The sequence below is a fragment of the Lynx canadensis genome, chromosome B3, assembly GCF_007474595.2.
Source record: "Lynx canadensis isolate LIC74 chromosome B3, mLynCan4.pri.v2, whole genome shotgun sequence".
Lineage (NCBI taxonomy): Eukaryota > Metazoa > Chordata > Mammalia > Carnivora > Felidae > Lynx > Lynx canadensis.
This window is the reverse complement of record NC_044308.2, coordinates 19,241,590-19,260,161: the sequence shown is the minus strand read 5'-3', so window position 1 is coordinate 19,260,161 and position 18,572 is coordinate 19,241,590. Positions and strand designations below refer to the sequence as shown.

At 47.8% G+C, this 18,572-nt stretch overlaps 1 protein-coding gene across 2 annotated transcripts in view; it reads left to right on the top strand.

Annotated features, from left to right (window-relative positions):
• The window catches only part of PCSK6 (proprotein convertase subtilisin/kexin type 6), a 193,216-nt gene that overhangs the window by 88,190 nt on the left and 86,454 nt on the right, over positions 1–18,572 (top strand). For both annotated transcript variants that reach the window (XM_030317512.1, XM_030317511.1), the window contains exon 7: positions 12,650–12,822. In XM_030317512.1, coding sequence (XP_030173372.1) covers positions 12,650–12,822 — 173 coding nt within the window. The remainder of the gene's footprint in view (positions 1–12,649; positions 12,823–18,572) is intronic.

Sequence of the window (18,572 nt, the reverse complement as noted above, 5' to 3'; positions counted from 1 at the left end):
GTGTTGGCATCTATTGATTGTCTTTTATCATTCTGTCTGAGGTGTTGCTAGTTCTTGGTATGATGTATGATTTTCAGTTGAAACCTGTACATATTTGTATTATGTTATGAAGCTCTGGAAATTATTTATTTATTTGTTTGTTTAATGTTTATTATTTTGAGAGAGAGAGACAGAGTACAAGCAGGGGAGGAGCAGAGAGAGAGGGAAACACAGAATCCAAAGCAGGCTTCAGGCTCTGAGCTGTCAGCACAGAGTCTGACATGGGTCTGAAACTCACAGACTGCAAGATCATAACCTGAGCCTAAGTCAGACCCTTAACCAACTGAGCCATCCAGGCGCCTCTCTGGATCTTATTTAAACCTTCTGTTTTAGATGGCTTTCTCTGACACTACAAGGTTGCTGAAGGGGGACCCACTGCTTCATCATTGCCAGGTGTAGGTAGACATCCAAGTCCACTCGCTTACCCACTGTTGGCATCTGAAAATGGGAGAGCTTCTCCTCAGTGCTGAGCAGGGTGTGAGTTCCAGCTTTCCATGTGGTCTCTATTGACACTGCAGGGGTTCACCTCGTTACTGTGGTTGATGATGAAAATTCTGACTCACCACCAGGCCTCCTGATATGACTCCAGTGGGGAGGGAGAGACATCTTCTCACTGCCAGGTAGGGTGGAAGGCCAAGCTTCCCCACAAGATCTTTACTGACACTATGGGAATGAGCCCCTTTTTTGGTTGCCAAGGGGAAAGACCTGCTCCTTAATTGCCCTTTTCTGACATCAACTAGGAAGGATGTTGAGGTTCCTCATTACAGCCTTGCAGGGGTAAAGGTCTAGGCTCCCCACTTGGTCTTTGCTGCTGTGGGTAGAGGTAGTACCACAATGTCGTCTGTGGCGTTTGGCTAGAGTAGAGTGGTTCTTGTGTGAAAAGTTTCTCTCTTGCTGTGTTGCCCTTCCTTGGTGCTTTGGCTAGAGGGAACAGGCTTTGGGGGATTCTTTTTTGGTCTGTTCCCATTGACGCTTCCAGGCTGCCAGCATCTCCATTTCCAAGTCCCCAGATATGTGAGACAAAAAGAATCCCAGGGAACTTACCACCATGTTGTTCCTTGGGTCCTGAGATCTCTGGGTAGTCTGCCTTCTCTCTACCTTTCAGAGTCTTGTGTCTCATTCTTACACAGTGTCCAGAGTTTTGGCTTTTCTTAGGAGGAAGAATGGGGAGAAGTGCTTCTACTCCATGTTCCCGGAAGCGGAAGTCTTCTAGTTGATTTTTTTCATAGACGCACTACTTTCTTGCATCATTTTAAAGATATTAACAATACTGGCTTTGGGAATTTGTTCCCATTTGCTGCATTAACCATTATCTCCTTGGCTTCCTCTTATTGATGCCATTCTGTTTAGCTTTTTCATTTGGGGGTTCTCCTTCTTGATGTTGGTTTTCCTCCTAATTGCTGATTATTGGTTGTGCGCACTTGTGTTTGTGCTCACAGATCCTCGTCTGCTTGTGGTGTTTGTCAGTCCTGATGGCAGCAGTCTGTCTATGACGTGGGCGGGGGGTGGGACCTGCTGCTGGATCATATTACTTCTGGCAGGGTGGTAGGTGGCCTCCCCGTCCCACCTTCCCTGGCCTCAGTGTTGGCATCTGAATAAAGCCTGCTGCTGCTCACTGCTCAGCCTGGAGGAGGTAGAGGCTAACCTGCTTCTTTAGCTCCCCACACTGACGCCTGCTCAGGGACCCCTCCTGTGCTTGCACACCAGGCCTCTGGATCCCAGGATTTCAAACCCTTCTGAAACCTCCTGCTGGTTAATCCCATCTGCTTGCTGTCTTTCCACAGTTCCTTGAAAGGTCTCATCTTCTGATCTTGTTTTCCAAGGCTTTCACTGATTTTTTTTTTCCTTCTCTTTTTCATGTTATCTCTGAGGATTTGGGCCCCAAGGAGAGGTAGACTGATCACTGTTTTCCTGCATGGTCCAATCTGCTTAGTGTTTTTATTGTGATGATGGTAACAGCTCTCTCCACTTGCTGTTGGCATCTCATCCTCAGACCGATCCTGAGTTGGAATTACTACAGCCATTTTCTACCAGGGGAAACCGATAATCAGAGAGGTTACCCACCATGCCCAGGCTCACACAGCCGCTAGGAGGCAGAGCCAAGATGTGAACTCAGACCCGTTGACTTGAAGCCTGAATTGTCCCTTTGCGGTGGTATCTCTTTAATGCTGAGACATAGCGGGGATGGGGTGAGGACAGCTGCCACCAAGCCCTGTGAGCAGGAACAGAAGCAAAAAAGAAGGTTCCGTGGTGTGCATGTGTATTCTTGTCCTTGACTGAATTCATATTCCTTCCAAACATAATTTCGACCTTGTTTCCTTATTCTAGCCTAAAATAGAATAAGCTAGATTTTTCAACCTCCTCTCATGGTGGGAATAACATAGGAGGGTACAGATGGGTCATTCTTGGCCTCTCTTCTCACTTGACCTTTTGTTTTATGCCCATCTCAGCCTATTGATAGTAATGCTATCCTTTGCTATTGGCTAGAAATGCCGGGGGGGGGGGGGGGGTCACTCACCGGAGCCCCAGGTGAGCCTGACGCAGACATCTCCCCTTTCCAAACCAGTGTTACAACTGGATGGCCCCTTGTGGTTCTTATGATTGCAAAACACCCTTCAGCAAAACCATCAGGAAACAGAAAAATAGAAGTTTATTACCAATGACCTGGAATTGACACAGCACACCTGGGGGTCACATAGCAGGGTTGGAGATACAGAGAGAGAGAGAGAGAGAGAGAGAGAGAGAGAGAGAGAGAGAGAGAGAAAGAGAAAGAGAAAGAGTGCATGCACAGGTGGGATGTATTGGGGCGTCTGCTCTCACTGGGGCTGAGGGTGGGAACCTAGGGCTTCATGGGCTCAATCTATTGGTCAATTTAAAATATGGGCAGGGCACCTGGCTGGCTCAGTCAGTAGAGCATGCGACTCTTGATCTTGGGGTTGTGAGTTCGAGCCCCAAGGTGGCCTGCAGACATTACTTAAAAATAAAATGTTTAACAAAATAAATTAATAAAATGTGAGAGCGAGAATTTAAAGTGCTAGGAAAAGACAAGTGACCCAAATGGTCAGTTATCAAAATCAATTGAGATCTCTAAAACAAAGGCACCTCAGTGGAGGAGGGAAGTGGCCTGGCCCTTTATCTAGGGTGGCTGGCAATGTTTACTCAGGAAAAATAGTCTTTGAAGACTTTGAGGGCTCTTTGAAATGGATGCCTTAAGCAATTAAAGCTTAAGTCAAGCACTTGCATTTCAAAAAAAAAAAACAAACAAAAAAACAAAGGAAGGACAACAACAAAAACCTTCGAGGGCTTTAAAATACACCTTTCTTCACTCTCACTCAGTTAACCTTTAAAAAAAAAAATCAGCCCTATGGATAGTTTCCCTTCTTGTTGCTCTGCTCCCCATAATGCTCTGCCCTTCTGCTTCAGGTTGGCATTGGTGGTGGGCAAACTCTCAGACTTGGCCGTGTCCACAAGTCATCAGCTCAGCAGCCACAGAGGCTCACCTACAAGGTGCGCTCCCTGGGACAGAGCCTTCCCTACCATCCTGGGAGGCATCTGAGCCTGGCCACTGCATTAGGGCTTCTTGGCTTCAGGGCCGCTCCCAGCATCCCATGGGGCAGGTGAGTGAAGCCCTCGCCCTTGAACTTTAGGAAGAGCCTAGCTTTTGGTAAGCTTCTCACCTGTCCTGATGCTTAATGCGATTCAGACATTTTCCTGAGGCAGGACAAGTGTTGCCTGGGACACAGCATTTTTTGACCCCAGCGCGCCCTGGTTCTGGATGTGAAGAAACGACCAGCAGATCCCAAGGCTGCTGGGGTGCGGGCAGCAAGGGAGCAAGGGAGCTGGAGGCTGCCAGGACACCCCCTACCTCGGGGGACCTGGCAGACACTTGGAAACAGAAAATCTCCCCTGCTCAGGCCTCAAGAAGTCCGAGCATCTTTTTAGCCTGTGTTTACTCGGTTTCTGGGAAGGAAAAGTGACACAGCCAACAGCCAAATTTCCGTTGGTGTTTTTGTTCCATATTTTGCTCGGGGAACTGAATCATGTTTTTCCTTTCATACACATGAAAATGTTAAGTACATAACAGCTAAATTAATCCACGCTCATAAATTAGTTAATTATGTTAATTCAGAGTCACAGAACTCTCAAGTCTCATTAGCGTTTCCATTAAACAGTTTAGGCTTGTGAGCATTTTAAGAGGACAGTTGAACCTACAGATTAATCTTCAAAGGCTCCAAGTATATTTTCAACGGCAGTAGGATTTAACGTGCTTTGGAAGTTATGGGGGGGATTTCGTGAATGTGCGCAGCTCCTACTTCAGAGCTGAGCTCTCAAGGAGCTGGGGTTCCCCACCTCCCTAATCTTCACCCCACATTCTCATCAAAGGCCCCTGCCTGCTGGGTCTGAATATCCCTAAGTGAAGCAGGATCCCTGGGAAGGAGGAGATGGACAAGAACCGGCCATAGCTGCTTCACCCCTGTGTCTCCTGGGCGGCCATGCCCTCTGCAAGCCACCTTGTTGCAGCCACCCCCAGAAGACAGATAAGACTGGCTCTTGAATGCCCTGGGGTGCACAATCCAGTTCCCAGCTTGCCCTCACAAACACTGGATGAGGGGTAGCTGCTTCTGGGTGTATGTGAGATAGATAGATAGACAGGGAGAGGGCACGTTCAAGTCTAAGTGACAAGCTGAGCCTAAGATGGCCTTTGTTCGAGGCTATGTGAGTGTCTTGTTGTTGCCATGTGCTGGTCTCCTTCAGGAGCCAGTTCAGGGCCTGTGCTCCCTGTCACAGGTGCACATCCTGTCAGGGTCCCTCACTGTCTCCACACGCAGAGCGGATATGTGGGTGCCCCAGCTGGCTTGGAAGCATGCTGTTGTGCCCAGTGTCCCCAGCCGCCGACCCCGCTGACTCTCTGCGGGCCCCTGTGTGATCCACTGTTGCTTCTCGGCCCCTGATCCCTGGTGGGGAGACCATGAGAGCCAGTCTAGATGTCAAATCTCAAGGTAGTGACTGAGGCTCTTCTGGTTTTTACCATTCTTTGAAAAATCAGCAGAACCTGATTATGAACGAGTGACCTGTTTTAAGCTCTAGTTGTTATTATTTAAGCACGGCGAGGCCAACAGATCAGGAGACAATGGCATCGAACAAAGTTTGTTACTCACAGTTCCCAAGATGAGAGAGTGCTCCACACGGTGGAGGCCAGGAGGGGAAGCCTCAGAAGCTGGTCTGGAGGCAGAGGGAGCCAGGGAAGTAGTGGCTTATAGTGGTTTCTGCAGGAAGAAGTGGGCATGGCAGAGTCAACAGAGTGAGGATGGCTCATTTGAATCATTTCGGTGGGCTCTGGGGCTTAGGGGCTGTCCTTAGTGGTCTGGTACTTGGTCGTGCGGGGATTAGGGCAAATGGAGGGGGGCCCAGAGCACAAGAGGCTGTTGAAAGTGTGGGCTCTGGATTTGATTAATTTGCACATGGAAGACATGCCTCCTGGAAGAGTTCTTTACTATTTTGAGGAATTGGCCAGCCCTGGGGTGTGGATCCCTCCAGGGTCCACAAGGCCCCAAGATGTCAAAGCATCAGAATAACAGAAAATAAAAGGCATGGTTAATGCAAGACCCTACCTAGCATGGGCCTCATCTCATTGACCCCGGGCTCCAGGGTAGGACATGCCCATGAGTTTCCTGGCACGCCAGTGGCTACTGCTGCATTTCCACTCTGGAAAGAAATGGCGTGGCTCTATCAGGAGATCAAAAACGGAGTAGGAGACCAAGAGAAACTTGGCGTGAGCATCAACCACTGGTCTGTAAGAATTTCCTGTGACAATGGTGAATGTAGATGTGTCCCGACAACTTAGCAGACCACAGCTCCCTGGTGTTTGTTGAACAAGGCTGTCATGTATGGCCATATTTAGAGATTTGAGAGCCCTGTTACTGTCTTAGGCAATAAGGAGAGTTGACAGAAACCTTTTCGGTTTGTAACAATTCCAAACAACTTTTGAAACCTCACTTGGCCCAGAATGTCTGCTCATAGAACAGAATGTACTGTGGGTTTGTTGGGGTGGGGGGAGGACCCCAAAAACCAATTTTCTGTGGATTTACTAAAATAAACTCAGGATTAATGAACAAAATTTGTTGGGGAGACCTATTTGTCACACTTAGGAAGCTACAATCTAATTTTACTTGCTGCTGTTCATTGCTCTTGCATTTCCATTCACTTGCTGAAGGCAAAATATATTACTTCTCAATAAACAAAAGTGGGCCCAGCTCATCCTGCTCCCCTGCCTTCCTCTAGACATTAACAAGCTGGGCTGATCACTGACTTCTTGCATTGGGGTGTGTGCGTGTGTGTGTGTGTGTTCTTCACCTTGCCCCCTTTTTTTGTTACCATCTTCTTGTCCCCTTCGGAAGCCAAAAGATTTAAAATCTAAATACATTTAGTTGGTGCCTCCTTGCTCACCAGCTGAAATTTATTTTCTGTCAATTATGGAGCCTTGAAGTCCAAGATCAAGCTTTTGGCAAGTTTGGTTTCTACTGAGGCCTCTCTCCTTGGCTTGCAGATGGCTGCTTCTCACTGTGTCCTCCTATGGTCACCACTTGGTCTGTGCGTTGCCCATATCTGGATTTCCTCTTCTTTTTTTTTTAAGTTTATTTTTTGAGAGAGAGAGACAGAGAGAGAGAGAGAGAGCATACACGTGGCAGAGAAAAGAGGGAGAGAGAATTCCAAGCAGGATCCACACAGCCAACACAGAGCCTGATGCGGGGCTGGAACTCACAAACTGTGAGATCATGATGTGAGCCAAAATCAAGAGTTGGATGCTTAACCGACTGAGCCACCCAGGTGCCCCCTGAATTTCCTCTTCTTATAAGGGCACCGGGCATAGGGAATTAGGACCCACCCAGATGGCCTCATTTTAGCTTAAATACCTCTTTATACCCTGTCTCCAAATCTGGTCACACTGACCTTGCCATGCCTTTTAACATGGAGATTCTTCAGAAAGTTCAGGGGAACTGCTGTGTCTCATGCCACTTCACAGGGTCAACAGCACGTTGCTAGGCTGGTAATTTGGAAAGTCACACTATAAATTCGTAGCAGGGAGAGGGGAGGAAGGACAGGTCACTATGGAAAAAGTGCTGTTGGTTATTTACACTTGACCAAGAGACTTGTACAGTCCTTCATTTCAGCAGGTTCTCCAGGGCATGTAAAATATTATTGGGTTCAGGCAGTTTTATAGGAAAGCACATCTTGTTTAAAGTGAGGCCAGCCTGTGTGATTCGCTCCTGGACACAGCTTCTGTGCACACCAGAACGCATAAGCACCATCTTCCTTCTCTTCAGTGATCCTCCCACAGACCGGTCCTCGGGGTGGACCCGTCAGCACATTCGCCCTGTCACCGTGAGCTCTGAAGCCTGCAACGCTGCCGCACCTGTGAGCACGCCCACCACCTGGAGCTCACTGGCCTTCCACATGATTGGTCCAAATTTTGTTGTTGTTGTTCCGGACAATGTACAGCAAATGGATGGGTCTTTCATTTCCATTAGAGAAACAATTACTGTTTTTCTTCATGTTGGCATTTCCAGAGAACCATTCACATTTAAAGCTAATATTGGAGCTCTGAAAATATTTACCTTTTCTTTGTTGGCAACTTGTCAGCGTGGGGGAAAATAGATGCTTCATTAAAATCTAAATACATTATGCTTCCTTCCTCACACACCTGTCAGTCTTCTTCTGAGATGAAAAGCATCGGGAGAGGTATTGAGAAATCATTCTGGTTGTCTGCTTTTACAGATCTGTGATGTCTTCTGGCATCTCGTTCTTCGCGTTCAAGAGGAGGCACCGAGCACTGAGTAATGCATAGAATTGTTGAATCACCATATTGTATACTGAAATTAATATAATGCTGTATGCTAGTTATACTGAAATTTTTAACAAGTAGGCATTCAGGGGCCTCTGGGTGGCTCATTCGGTTAAGCATCCCAACTCTTGATTTCAGCTCAGGTCATGATCTCCTGGTTTGTGGGATTGAGCCCCACTTGGGATTCTCCCTCTGCCCCTCCCCGTGCTCTCTCTCTTTCTCTCTCTCTCTCTCTCTCAAAATAAATACATATTTGTTTAAAGGTAGGCATTCCAACACCTCTAACTTGCATGGAGAAGTCTAGAATAACAGGTTGCATTTCGGCACTAGAACATCAGAATTGATTTTGGCTGCCTGTGTGGCTGTCAAGGCCTTCTGCTGCCCTGGAAAGCCTGTTGTGGAACATAAGGATATAAAGAAAAAGCGACCATTTCTCGAACAGCACCAGGCACTATGGCCTCAACATATATTTAACTCTCTCAGCTATTCCGCCAGGTAAATATTGTGGAAGACAAGGGCTCAGAGAGGTTGAGATCCTGGTCTGAGGTTAGACAGAGCTGGGATCCCACCCCAGGACTCTCTGACCCCTGTTCTCTTTCCCCCACTGTGAGCTGCTCTTTAATCTCGCCAGAGGCCACACCGTTGCCACAGCACACTGCCAACATCCTGTACTACTGGTTATGGCCCCTCTCTTTGGGCTGATGGCTAAGTAAGCACCTGGGCCCAGTGTCTCTGACAGAGGGAAGCCCTGAGCACAGAGACCAGTGACTGAAGAAAGGTAACCTTTCAGATCACCCGGACTCATCGTGTCCACCCAGAAATCAGAAAGAAAGAAAGTACACTGAGCTGATGTAAAAAGTGGATCTGCCCCACCTATAAAAGGGAGAAAGGAACCCCGCAATAGATCCCAATGAACTCACATAAATTTGGCTTCCGTTATAACTCCCTTGATCCTCAAAGGGAAGTTGTTCTTACTCCTTTGAAATTAAGTATCTCTGTCTAGCAAAAGATACCATAAATAAAGTGAGAAGACAAGGCTTCAACTGAAAGAAGATAGTGGTAATGTGTCTAACCAATGAAGGATTAATTCCCAGTACAAGCAAAAGGAAGCAATATGTTATTTAAGCATGCATACAATTGTATTAAAACACTAGTTTTTAAAAGGCAATGAGGACGCCTAGGTGGCTCAGTCCGTTAAGCATCCGACTTCAGTTCAGGTCATGATCTGGCAGTTCATGAGTTCAAGCCCTGTATCAGGCTCTGTGCTGAGAGCTCAGAGCCTAGAGCCTACTTTGGATTCTCTTTCTCCCTCTCTCTCTGCCTCTCCCCTGCTCATGCTCTGTCTCTCTCTCTTTCCCAAAAATAAACATTAAAACCATATAATAAGCATCCCTTTATTTGAAAAAAAAAAAAAAGGTTATGAAAAGACAGTCCAAAATTCTGAGTAATTTCCTCTGTGAGGGGCAGGGCATAGGTAGAGACCCCAGTGGGTCATGTTTATATTTACATTGAATAGATGGAGGGCTTGTGAGTGTCAGTTTCCTTAGGCTTTACCACTAACATGTATGTAACTTATGATCCTTCATACATTATCAAATAGGCATATGTTTTTAAAACAAAGGTAAAAAACTGGGGCGCCTGGGTGGCTCAGTCGGTTAAGCGTCCGACTTCATCTCAGGTCATGATCTCACAGTTGGTGAGCCCACATCGGGCTCTGCGCTGACAGCTCAGTGCCTGGAGCCTGCTTCGGAATCTGTGTCTCTTTGGATCTCTGCATCTCTGTCCAGGCACCCCTCTTTTTTAGCTTTTATGGCACCTTTGTAGATATGATAACTTTCATCAATGCAATCTATAGGAAATGGAGGCTCAGTGACATGGGGTAATTCCCAGAGTCACTAGTTAGTGGTCACGGCAGGACTGTCACCCGTGGCATGCCCTACCTCCCTCCTGCTGGTCCCATGGCACACTGTCCGTAGAGAGCTCTGCTCCATGGGCCACTCCTCGGGAGCGGTGACAGGAGTCCACATCTACTGGCCATGTGGTGCCATCTTAGTGTGTGAACAGTGGTGGCTTCCTGGCCCATCCTAAGCCAGGCAGCTGAGGTCCTGTCTGCATCAGCTGGGGCCACCATAACAAAATTCCAGACTGGGAGCTTACACAACAATTACTTCTCACAGTTCTGGAGGCTGGAAGTCCAAGGTCATGGTGCTTGTTCATTCTGCTCCTCTGTGAGGGCCCACCTGGTGGTTCACAGATGGCTAACTTCTCTGTGTCCTCATGCGGTAGAGAGAGACAGAAGAAGCAAGCTGTCTGCGGACTCTTTTTATAAGGGCACTAAGCCCATCGTGGGGGCCCCACCCTCATGACCTCATCCAAAGCTAATTACCTCCTAAAACTCCTGTCTTCACCACACGGGTGGGGTGGGGCTTCAGCGTGTGAATGTGGGGGAACACAAACATTCAGTCCATAATAGGTAGTAAAGAGAGGAAGGGAAATAGATAGCGAGCCAGAAGATAGAACAGACAGGGTTGAAGTTAGAATTTATTTCTGCTTCTCATTTTTAAGGTCTTTCCGCCATAAAGACATGGTTCTTCTGATGACTCCAGCACCACCTTCTGTCACTGCCTGTGCCGAAACACTCCCAAATGGCTCTTGGCCCTGTCACTGAACTCCTGATGTCTCCCAGACCTCAGTCTCACTGTTGTTTTGCTATAAATTTCTCTGACATTGATTTTGAGTACGATTTCCAGGCTTCTGGAGTAAGCGGTTCCAGTTTGCTTTGTGTCCCACGTAAGCACAGGGCCAAGATAGTGTGCCCTATGGTGGCCCTCCCTCCTCCTATCAGCACAACTGTCCTACTCGGCTTCCCAGGGACCCTGCACGGTGCCTCTTACCTTTTCTCTCTCAACTCACAACCAGAATTGTTAGGACGGGCCTGAAGGAGAACATTTCAGGACGACCTGAACCTTCAAAAACCAGGCAGGACAAGTTGATAGGGTGGAAGAATTTACTGCATTTAAATCATCTTCACATTCTCTGTAGGTAGGAAGTTTCTCACCCTGACAAATCATAAAGTACTGTTAGTTGTTCGTCTACGATCCCTGTGTTACTAGGTGAGAGATTAGGTATCATTCGAAATTTATGTTAGGGATCTCTGCCTCTCAACTATCCATCAAAAGGGACAGCAAGGTATGTCCACAATTCCAGTTAAAATGGGTGGGACAGGAAGGTTTAATCCACATCCCACATCTGTCCCTGAGCCCCTGGGGAGGGTATCCCCTCAAAGAGTCTCTTTCTTGTGGTTCCTCCTGCCTGAGCCCTGTACCATTTCTTTTCATCCTGGGGAAAAGTCACCGTTCTGTCTTTTAAAGTCATTTGTATTCCACGTTTCTATTTTTGGCATATGTGCTCTCTTGTCGACGCAGATTCTGGGATATTGCATGAGTAGATCCAGCCCAGTCTGGGGGAGGTGGGGGCCTCTCTGCTCAGTGAGGCAAACCTCGGGGAAAGTGCCGCCTGGGCTGGGGTGCACGGGAGGGTAAGCTGCGGCCATTAACAATCGAGTCTTAGAAGAGTCTTTAATGGCGCAGGGAAATGTTCTGTATGAGGTTCTGTGGTAAAAAAAGAACTTGGAGAGAAAGTGCATGCTGTGGCCAAAGAAAAATACTGGAAGAAAATAACCAAAATATTATCACTAGTTATTTCTCTATTTTCCAAACTTTCTGCAAAGAGCATATGTGATGCTTATAATCAGAAAAAGTCCTCTTTCCTGTTATGTCTTAAATAGCTCAAGATTTAAAATTCGTTGGCATGGCCACCACACACATGGAGCTGGGCCTGGTGGAGGAGGGGTTTCTGGGGACCTCTGAGCGGAGTGGCTGTGGTCCCCGAGGAGTCACCTAGAGAGCGCTGATCCGGGGTGAGAGGGCACAGGTTTTCTGAGCCTCAGAGAGGTCCCATTCTGCGTCCAGGCAGGACATGCTGGTGGCCATCATTACCCTTGCTTCCCAGTCACATCCCAGCATCGCTAAGACCCCCTCTCTGGGTGAGGCACAGGGGTACCACACTTGCTGGGTACAGAGTGTAATCATTAACGGAGGCAAATGCTGGGCCCAGGGTGGGCAGGGGACCCCTGGCCGAGGAGGCAGGCTTCGGAAGAGGTTCCTGGCTCACCCCCTCTCCTTTTGAGGTGCTCTTGAGGAATCTGTACTCCCCAGCACCTAAAGAGCCCTCTGGGGAACCCGGAACCAGAACATACACTGATATAAGATGCCTTCCACCCCCCGCCTTGATATGCTAGGGGGAGGCCTTCCGTCTTTCAGGTTAAAAACTCCTAATTACAAATCAGAGACGGAGTCATGTTTTTTAAAAAGGAGAAATAAACTGTTGACAGCAGGGAAAGTTGAAAATGACCCCAGAGTTCTGTTCGAGAAATAATAATCATAATACGTCTAATATGTTCTGTTGTTAAATACCAGAATGATATCGTGCTACTGAGGAAATTGCTTAAATCCTATATTTTCCAAACACTTATATTTCCTTTGCTGCTGTCCTATGTCGGGGACGCCACAGCGTGGCCCCAGATGGTATTTGAAGTCCTTCACCTCGGCCAGCACAGGATGGGGGGAAAGCTTTCCAGAATGACACTGGAAGGCTCCAGAACTGTGTGGGGCTCCCTGGCCGTACCCCTGTGCCCTGGGGTCACGGTCTCTGCCACCCTCCCAAGTGCAGAGCAGGCGTGCATGGAGCCCCCTTGTGTGCTTGCAGGCATCCGCATGCTGGACGGCGACGTGACGGATGTGGTTGAGGCCAAGTCTCTGGGCATCAGACCCAACTACATCGACATTTACAGCGCGAGCTGGGGGCCGGACGACGACGGGAAGACTGTGGATGGGCCTGGCCGCCTGGCTAAACAAGCCTTCGAGTATGGCATTAAAAAGGTGTGAGTTGTTCAGGGCTTCGGTGGATCTCTCAGGGGCGGGGCGGGGGGGAAGGGTAAAAAAAAGTTTTTAGCAATTAAAAACAGAGTGACACAAGCCAGAGCCCCAAAAGAGGACCAGGATGGCCCTACTGTGCTAGGACCAGTGTGAGGGAGAAGTCATTTAGGGGCTCAGGGAGGTGGCTCTCTACCATCCAGAGCAGAAGAATTTCACCTTGTCATAGAACGGCTATTTCAGCAGGTGCCAGCTGGTCACCCACCAAGCCCAGGACTCTGTGCCTTGAAGCCTGACAGCCCCCAGCCAAGGGGTATGTGAAGGTGGGCAGCCGGGCTCTTAGTCCAACTACCTGGCCTGTTAACCTGGAATGTGCAGGTGGAAGGGGTGTCCTGAGCCTCGGACCACCTGCCCATGGAAACACCCAGCCGTGGAACTTCCTGTGTCCGTCACGAGCGTTTGCTAATCTAGGGCCTCCAAAGCAGGAAGGCTGGCCTTTTTGCCCTCAGTGCCAGCACACAGCCTAATGTGTTTAGGATTTCTTGGGTGGAGCCTCACCAGGGACTAAACAGAGCAAACATCCAAGCACTGGTTCTCCACTGACCAGCTGAGGGGAAGCAGAGGAAGCTGGCAGCCTTCTTCTCCTCCACCCACCAGGAGGCCCACCCACAGTCACTCTGTGATCATTAGTTCTGGGTCCTTGGGAGTCAAAAATGCAGGGGGAAGGGAAGGAGGGACTGGAGATGACCCAGTTCTTGTAAGCCAGGTGGTGCGGCAGATTTCTGGGTGAGGACAGCTTCTTGGAGCAGGCAGACAGAGTTGTGGTCAGTGTCCGGGTGGCTTTGGGTGGCCCAACAAGGCCCAGCCCAGAGTATAGGGTATGGCCTGGCGATGCTGGCAGGGGTTTGGGCAGGAAGTCCAAGCGTCCCTGGGTCAGCATTCATACTTCTGACTTCTATTGGAGATGGGGGAGAAGGGCTGGGGAGGAGGGTGGTTCAAGTCCATTTTATTATTTGTGCTTTATAAATCTTTTTTTTTGAAGTTTATTTATTTATTTTGAGAGAGACAAAGAGAGTGCAAGTGGGTGAGGGGCAGAGAAAGAGGGAGAATCCCAAGCAGGCTCCACACCATCAGCACACGGGGCTTGAACTCACGAAACTGTGAGATCATGACCTGAGCCTAAATCAAGAGTCAGAGGCTTAACCGACTGAGCCACCCAGTGCCCCTTATTGTTTATGCTTTAAAACATTTTTTTAAAGTCCTTACTTATTGTAACCTATGCACCATGATTAAAATGTGATTAGTAAATAGTTAATGAATAAATTAAATATTATCAGAAGATTGTGTTAAAGGCAACCTTTCTTTGTCTACCCTCTGCCCAACCCCTGGCCCTGCCCCATAGAGGAGCCATCTTTTTTAAACCCTGTTCATTATTTCTTTCTTCTAAATAATATGACTTGATCGCTTTTCTGGATGTATTGAGTTTGGCCATTTTCTATTACTTTTTTGTAGAGTTTGAGCATTTATGTGTTAGAATGCTCCCAACCTGGCATTTGACCTTATGGTCATGCCTGTGACACCACACCACACAGCCTCCTTTGCCTGCCCCCACCCCTCACCCCCATAACTCCAAGAAAATGCAAAGGCTGCTTCTGTCAGGTTGCTGAGCACCTGAGCTGTGCCAGGTGCCGGAAGGTTCTGTGACCAAGTCAGCTGCTGCCTACAAGGGGCTGCCCGGTAAAAATATCTTATCTTCCCAGTACTCAGCTCCTACCACCCACTAGATCACATGGATCTCACTCTTGGTGACAAGTGGAACATCCTAAAAGTTAAGCTTAATTTAAGCTATAAACTAGAGATCACATTTTCTGTGTGGAAGACACTGCTTTGAATGGTGTTAATCCTAAACATGTGTTATTCTAGAAGATGATTTCTAAAGATCTGATGTCTTAGGACAGGGCCTCCCATTTCCTGGATAAGTAAACGATTGTTTTCTTTCTTTTTTTTTTTAAGTTTTTTAAATTTATTTATTTTTGAAACAGTGTGTATGTGTGAGTGGGGGAGGAGCAGAGAGAGAGAGAGAGAGAGAGAGAGAGAGAGAGAATCCCAAGCAGGTTCTATGGTGTCAGCACAGAGCCCGACATGGGGTTTAATCCCACGAACCATGAGGTTACAACCTGAGCCGAAATCAAGAGTCCAACGCTTAACTGACTGAGCCACCCAGGTGCCCCAAATTGTTTTCAAACAATTTTTTGGTATCTCAGTTTACTTGGGTTTGTGTAGACGAACCCATGGAGGACTTTGGAAAGCCTGGAGCTGCAGAGAGGGGCTCTTTGCGTGCCGAATTCCGAGCAGCGTCAGCTTTATCAGGCTGTCAGGGGGGGTGAGGAAGCTGCAGAAGGGACCATGTGGTTCCCTGTCATTCTTGTCACAGTTGCTTGAAATACTGAGGTCATTTCATTTTTTTTCAGTCATTCTGAAGTAAAATATATCATATAGGGAGCCTTAAATCGTAGCCATCTAAAGTTGTCACTGAAAATCCTCCTAGAAATTTGGTGATCTCAAACCAGACCACATTCCCCCATCTGTTTTTCCTCCTCGGTGCCCCATTTGTCACCTACAGTCTTTTTCTGTCAAGTCTGACTTCATTTCTGGTGGACGATGTGGTTTGGAGACTTCAGAGACCATAATTTGGCATAGGGATGTGCCTAATGTTGGTCCTTAGGAAGCTTTTTTTTTTTTTTTAATTTTTTTTTCTTTTTTTTTTAACGTTTTTATTTATTTTTGGGACAGAGAGAGACAGAGCATGAATGGGGGAGGGGCAGAGAGAGAGGGAGACACAGAATCGGAAACAGGCTCCAGGCTCCGAGCCATCAGCCCAGAGCCTGACGCGGGGCTCGAACTCACGGACCGCGAGATCGTGACCTGGCTGAAGTCGGACGCCCAACCGACTGTGCCACCCAGGCGCCCCGGTCCTTAGGAAGCTTTACCCCTCACGTAGCTTGTCATCCCAAAGGGGACATGCAACATGGCTGAGGCTGGAAAGGCTGGCCTTGCCCAGATGCCGGGCATTTGCTAGCCCTCAGGAATGGTGCTTCGGAGTTCACAGATGAACCCTTCACCTCCCAGGCAGCACTCTGAAATAGGTTTTGATCCAGTTGAGGTTATGACTGTCCTGAACAGAAATACAAGTTCATGGCTGGGGTTGAACCTGTTGTCTCCTATAACTTCTGCCCTGTGGCTTCCATGACCTGGGAAATGAACACGAAAGAAACAGCGAACACATCTCCCACACCTCAGATCTGGGTATTTTCTCCACCTCACTTTCACATTCTTTTTAGGAGACTTTTCAGGAAGGAGAAAGGTTTTTGATGCCTCGACACCTGAGAGAATGGATTGGTCTAGGAGTAACTGTGTGGTGTAAGGTGGCATATATATGCCTTTGGCACTTTAGGCCCTTGTTACCCAAAGTGGAGTCCAGAAGCAACCACGCGGGCATCACCTGGGAGCTCATTAGAAATACAGAATCTTGGGGAGCCTGGGTGGCTCAGTCAGCTAAGCATCTGACTCATGATTTTGGCTCAGTCCTGATCTCGTGGTTTGTGAGTTCAAGCCCCACACCGGGTTCTGTACTAACAGAGTGGAGCCTGCTTGGAATTCTCTGTCTCCCTCTCTCTCTGCCCCTCCCCTGCTCACTGTCTGGCTCTCTCTTTCTCAAAATAAATAAGCATTTTTTAAAAATAAAAAAAAAGTAAACTATTTTAAAGAAATACAGAATCTCGGGGCTCCCCCTAGACCTGCCAAGTCTGAGTCTGCCATGGAGCAAAGCCCCCAGTGACCTGTGTGCATGCTCCAGTACGAGGAATGCTGTGTGGAGGCATCGTCTGTGCTTCTGGAACAATAAGATTATAGGCCCCACTTAGCAAAATGACAGTGTTTCATAAATAAATAATCCGCATGGAATAAAGATCGGCTCTGATGGGTTAAATACCTTTTTATTTGGATTTCCATTTCTTTGAACTAGTTTCAAAGAGAATTACATACAGACACACCCATTTCTAAGGTACTTTGTGCCTTTCTTCCAGAAGGTTGACCTTTTGGCTAAATGTGAGTAACCTTTCTGTGGAGCTCATGGCCATGTGGACAGTCCCCCCTGGGACATGTGGAAAGTGGAGTGAGTGAGGCAGCTTTGAGCAGCGGGATTGCGTAGGCGTGAGAGACCTCTGTGGACTGTGTTGAGAGCCTCAGGTTGGAAACTGGAGGAAATGTCAGAGTCATGACAAATAGGCACAAAAGGGCAAAGAACTATAGTCCATTTGGTCTACAAAGTGGAACGTCATGGGGCTTTCAGAGCAGTTAGATCTACTCAGCCTGGGATGGACTTGAACTCAGAGTGAGCGTAATGCCCCCTGAGTCAGCAGCAAGGCTTCAGTTGGACTCTGTGGGGATCGCAGAATTCTGTTGCAGGTTTTCTTTGAATTGGCCAGTTGTTGGGCATAAGTATCAATTTCCTCCCACTTATTTGGAAAGAAGGGTCCTCGGCAAGGACATCAAAGTTACCAGCCCTGTGGGTCCAGTTTCACCCACATGGGTGTTGGCACTGCTCTCTGGGGCTGGCTGTGCACCACCAATGGGTCCAGCCACTTGGGCAGAATGGTGAGCTCTGTCTTGGATTAGTTCATCTTTAGCTGGTGTTTGTGACTTGGTTGGATCAGAAATCATTGCTTCTGTGGATGTGGGATGGAACAGAGCTGCAGGAAGCTACCCTGACCACCACTGCCTCTCAAACACTTGCTCTCCTGTATGCGTTCCTAAAAATAAAAACCTAGGTACAGGTGAAGCGCTGGCCTTGGCTGGCATTGACCATCTGACTGCTTTAATGCGGACCCATGGCGGGGACACTGGGAAGCCCTCATAAGATAGCCATGAGCAGCCAGGGCATTCTGGACCATGACCCTTTTTACCTGTTCAGTCCTCACCCAGAATTCACAGTCCCACCCCCTCTTCTCAAAAATTAGCTTGCTCTGGAGCACCATGAAGTATCTAACTTCAGCACAGGTCATGATCTCATGGTTCATGGGTTCGAGCCCCACATCAGGCTCTGTGCTGACAGCTCAGAGCCTGGAGCCTGCTTCGGATTCTGTGTCTCCTCCTTTCTCTGTCTCTCCCCTACTCATGCTCTGTCTCTCAAAAATAAATAAACATTAAACAATTTTTAAAAATTAGCTTGCTCTCTAAGATATGTGCCTTTTCCACTGGGTTTTTAAGAAAATTCACCCTCTGCCTCACAGGACCAGCTCTTTCAGTCCAGAAAAATTAATGTTATAAATTCAGCCATCAATTTTTCATCTCAGTAATACTGCTCGTTGTGATGATGGGACATTACGATGGAAATTACAGGCATGGCTCTGGAATAGAACAGCTTGTTTGAAGGCCCTTGATTTTCCCATGAAGAACAGAGAGGTCTTTCTGGGCCATCTCCTCAGTGCAATCTGTGATTCTGCAGCATTAAGCCTGTCACCACAGGCAGAAGTGCTCTATTAAAATAAAACAGGAGGAGTGCCTGGGTGGCTCAGTCAGTTAAGCATCCTATTTTGGCTCAGGTCATGATCTCAAGCTTTGTGGGTTCAAGCCCCACATCGGGCTCTGCGCTGAATGGCTCAGAGACTGGAGCCTGCTTCAGATTCTGTGTCTCCCTCTCTCTCTCTGCTCCTCCCCTACTCATGTTCTCTCTCTCTCAAAAATAAATAAACATT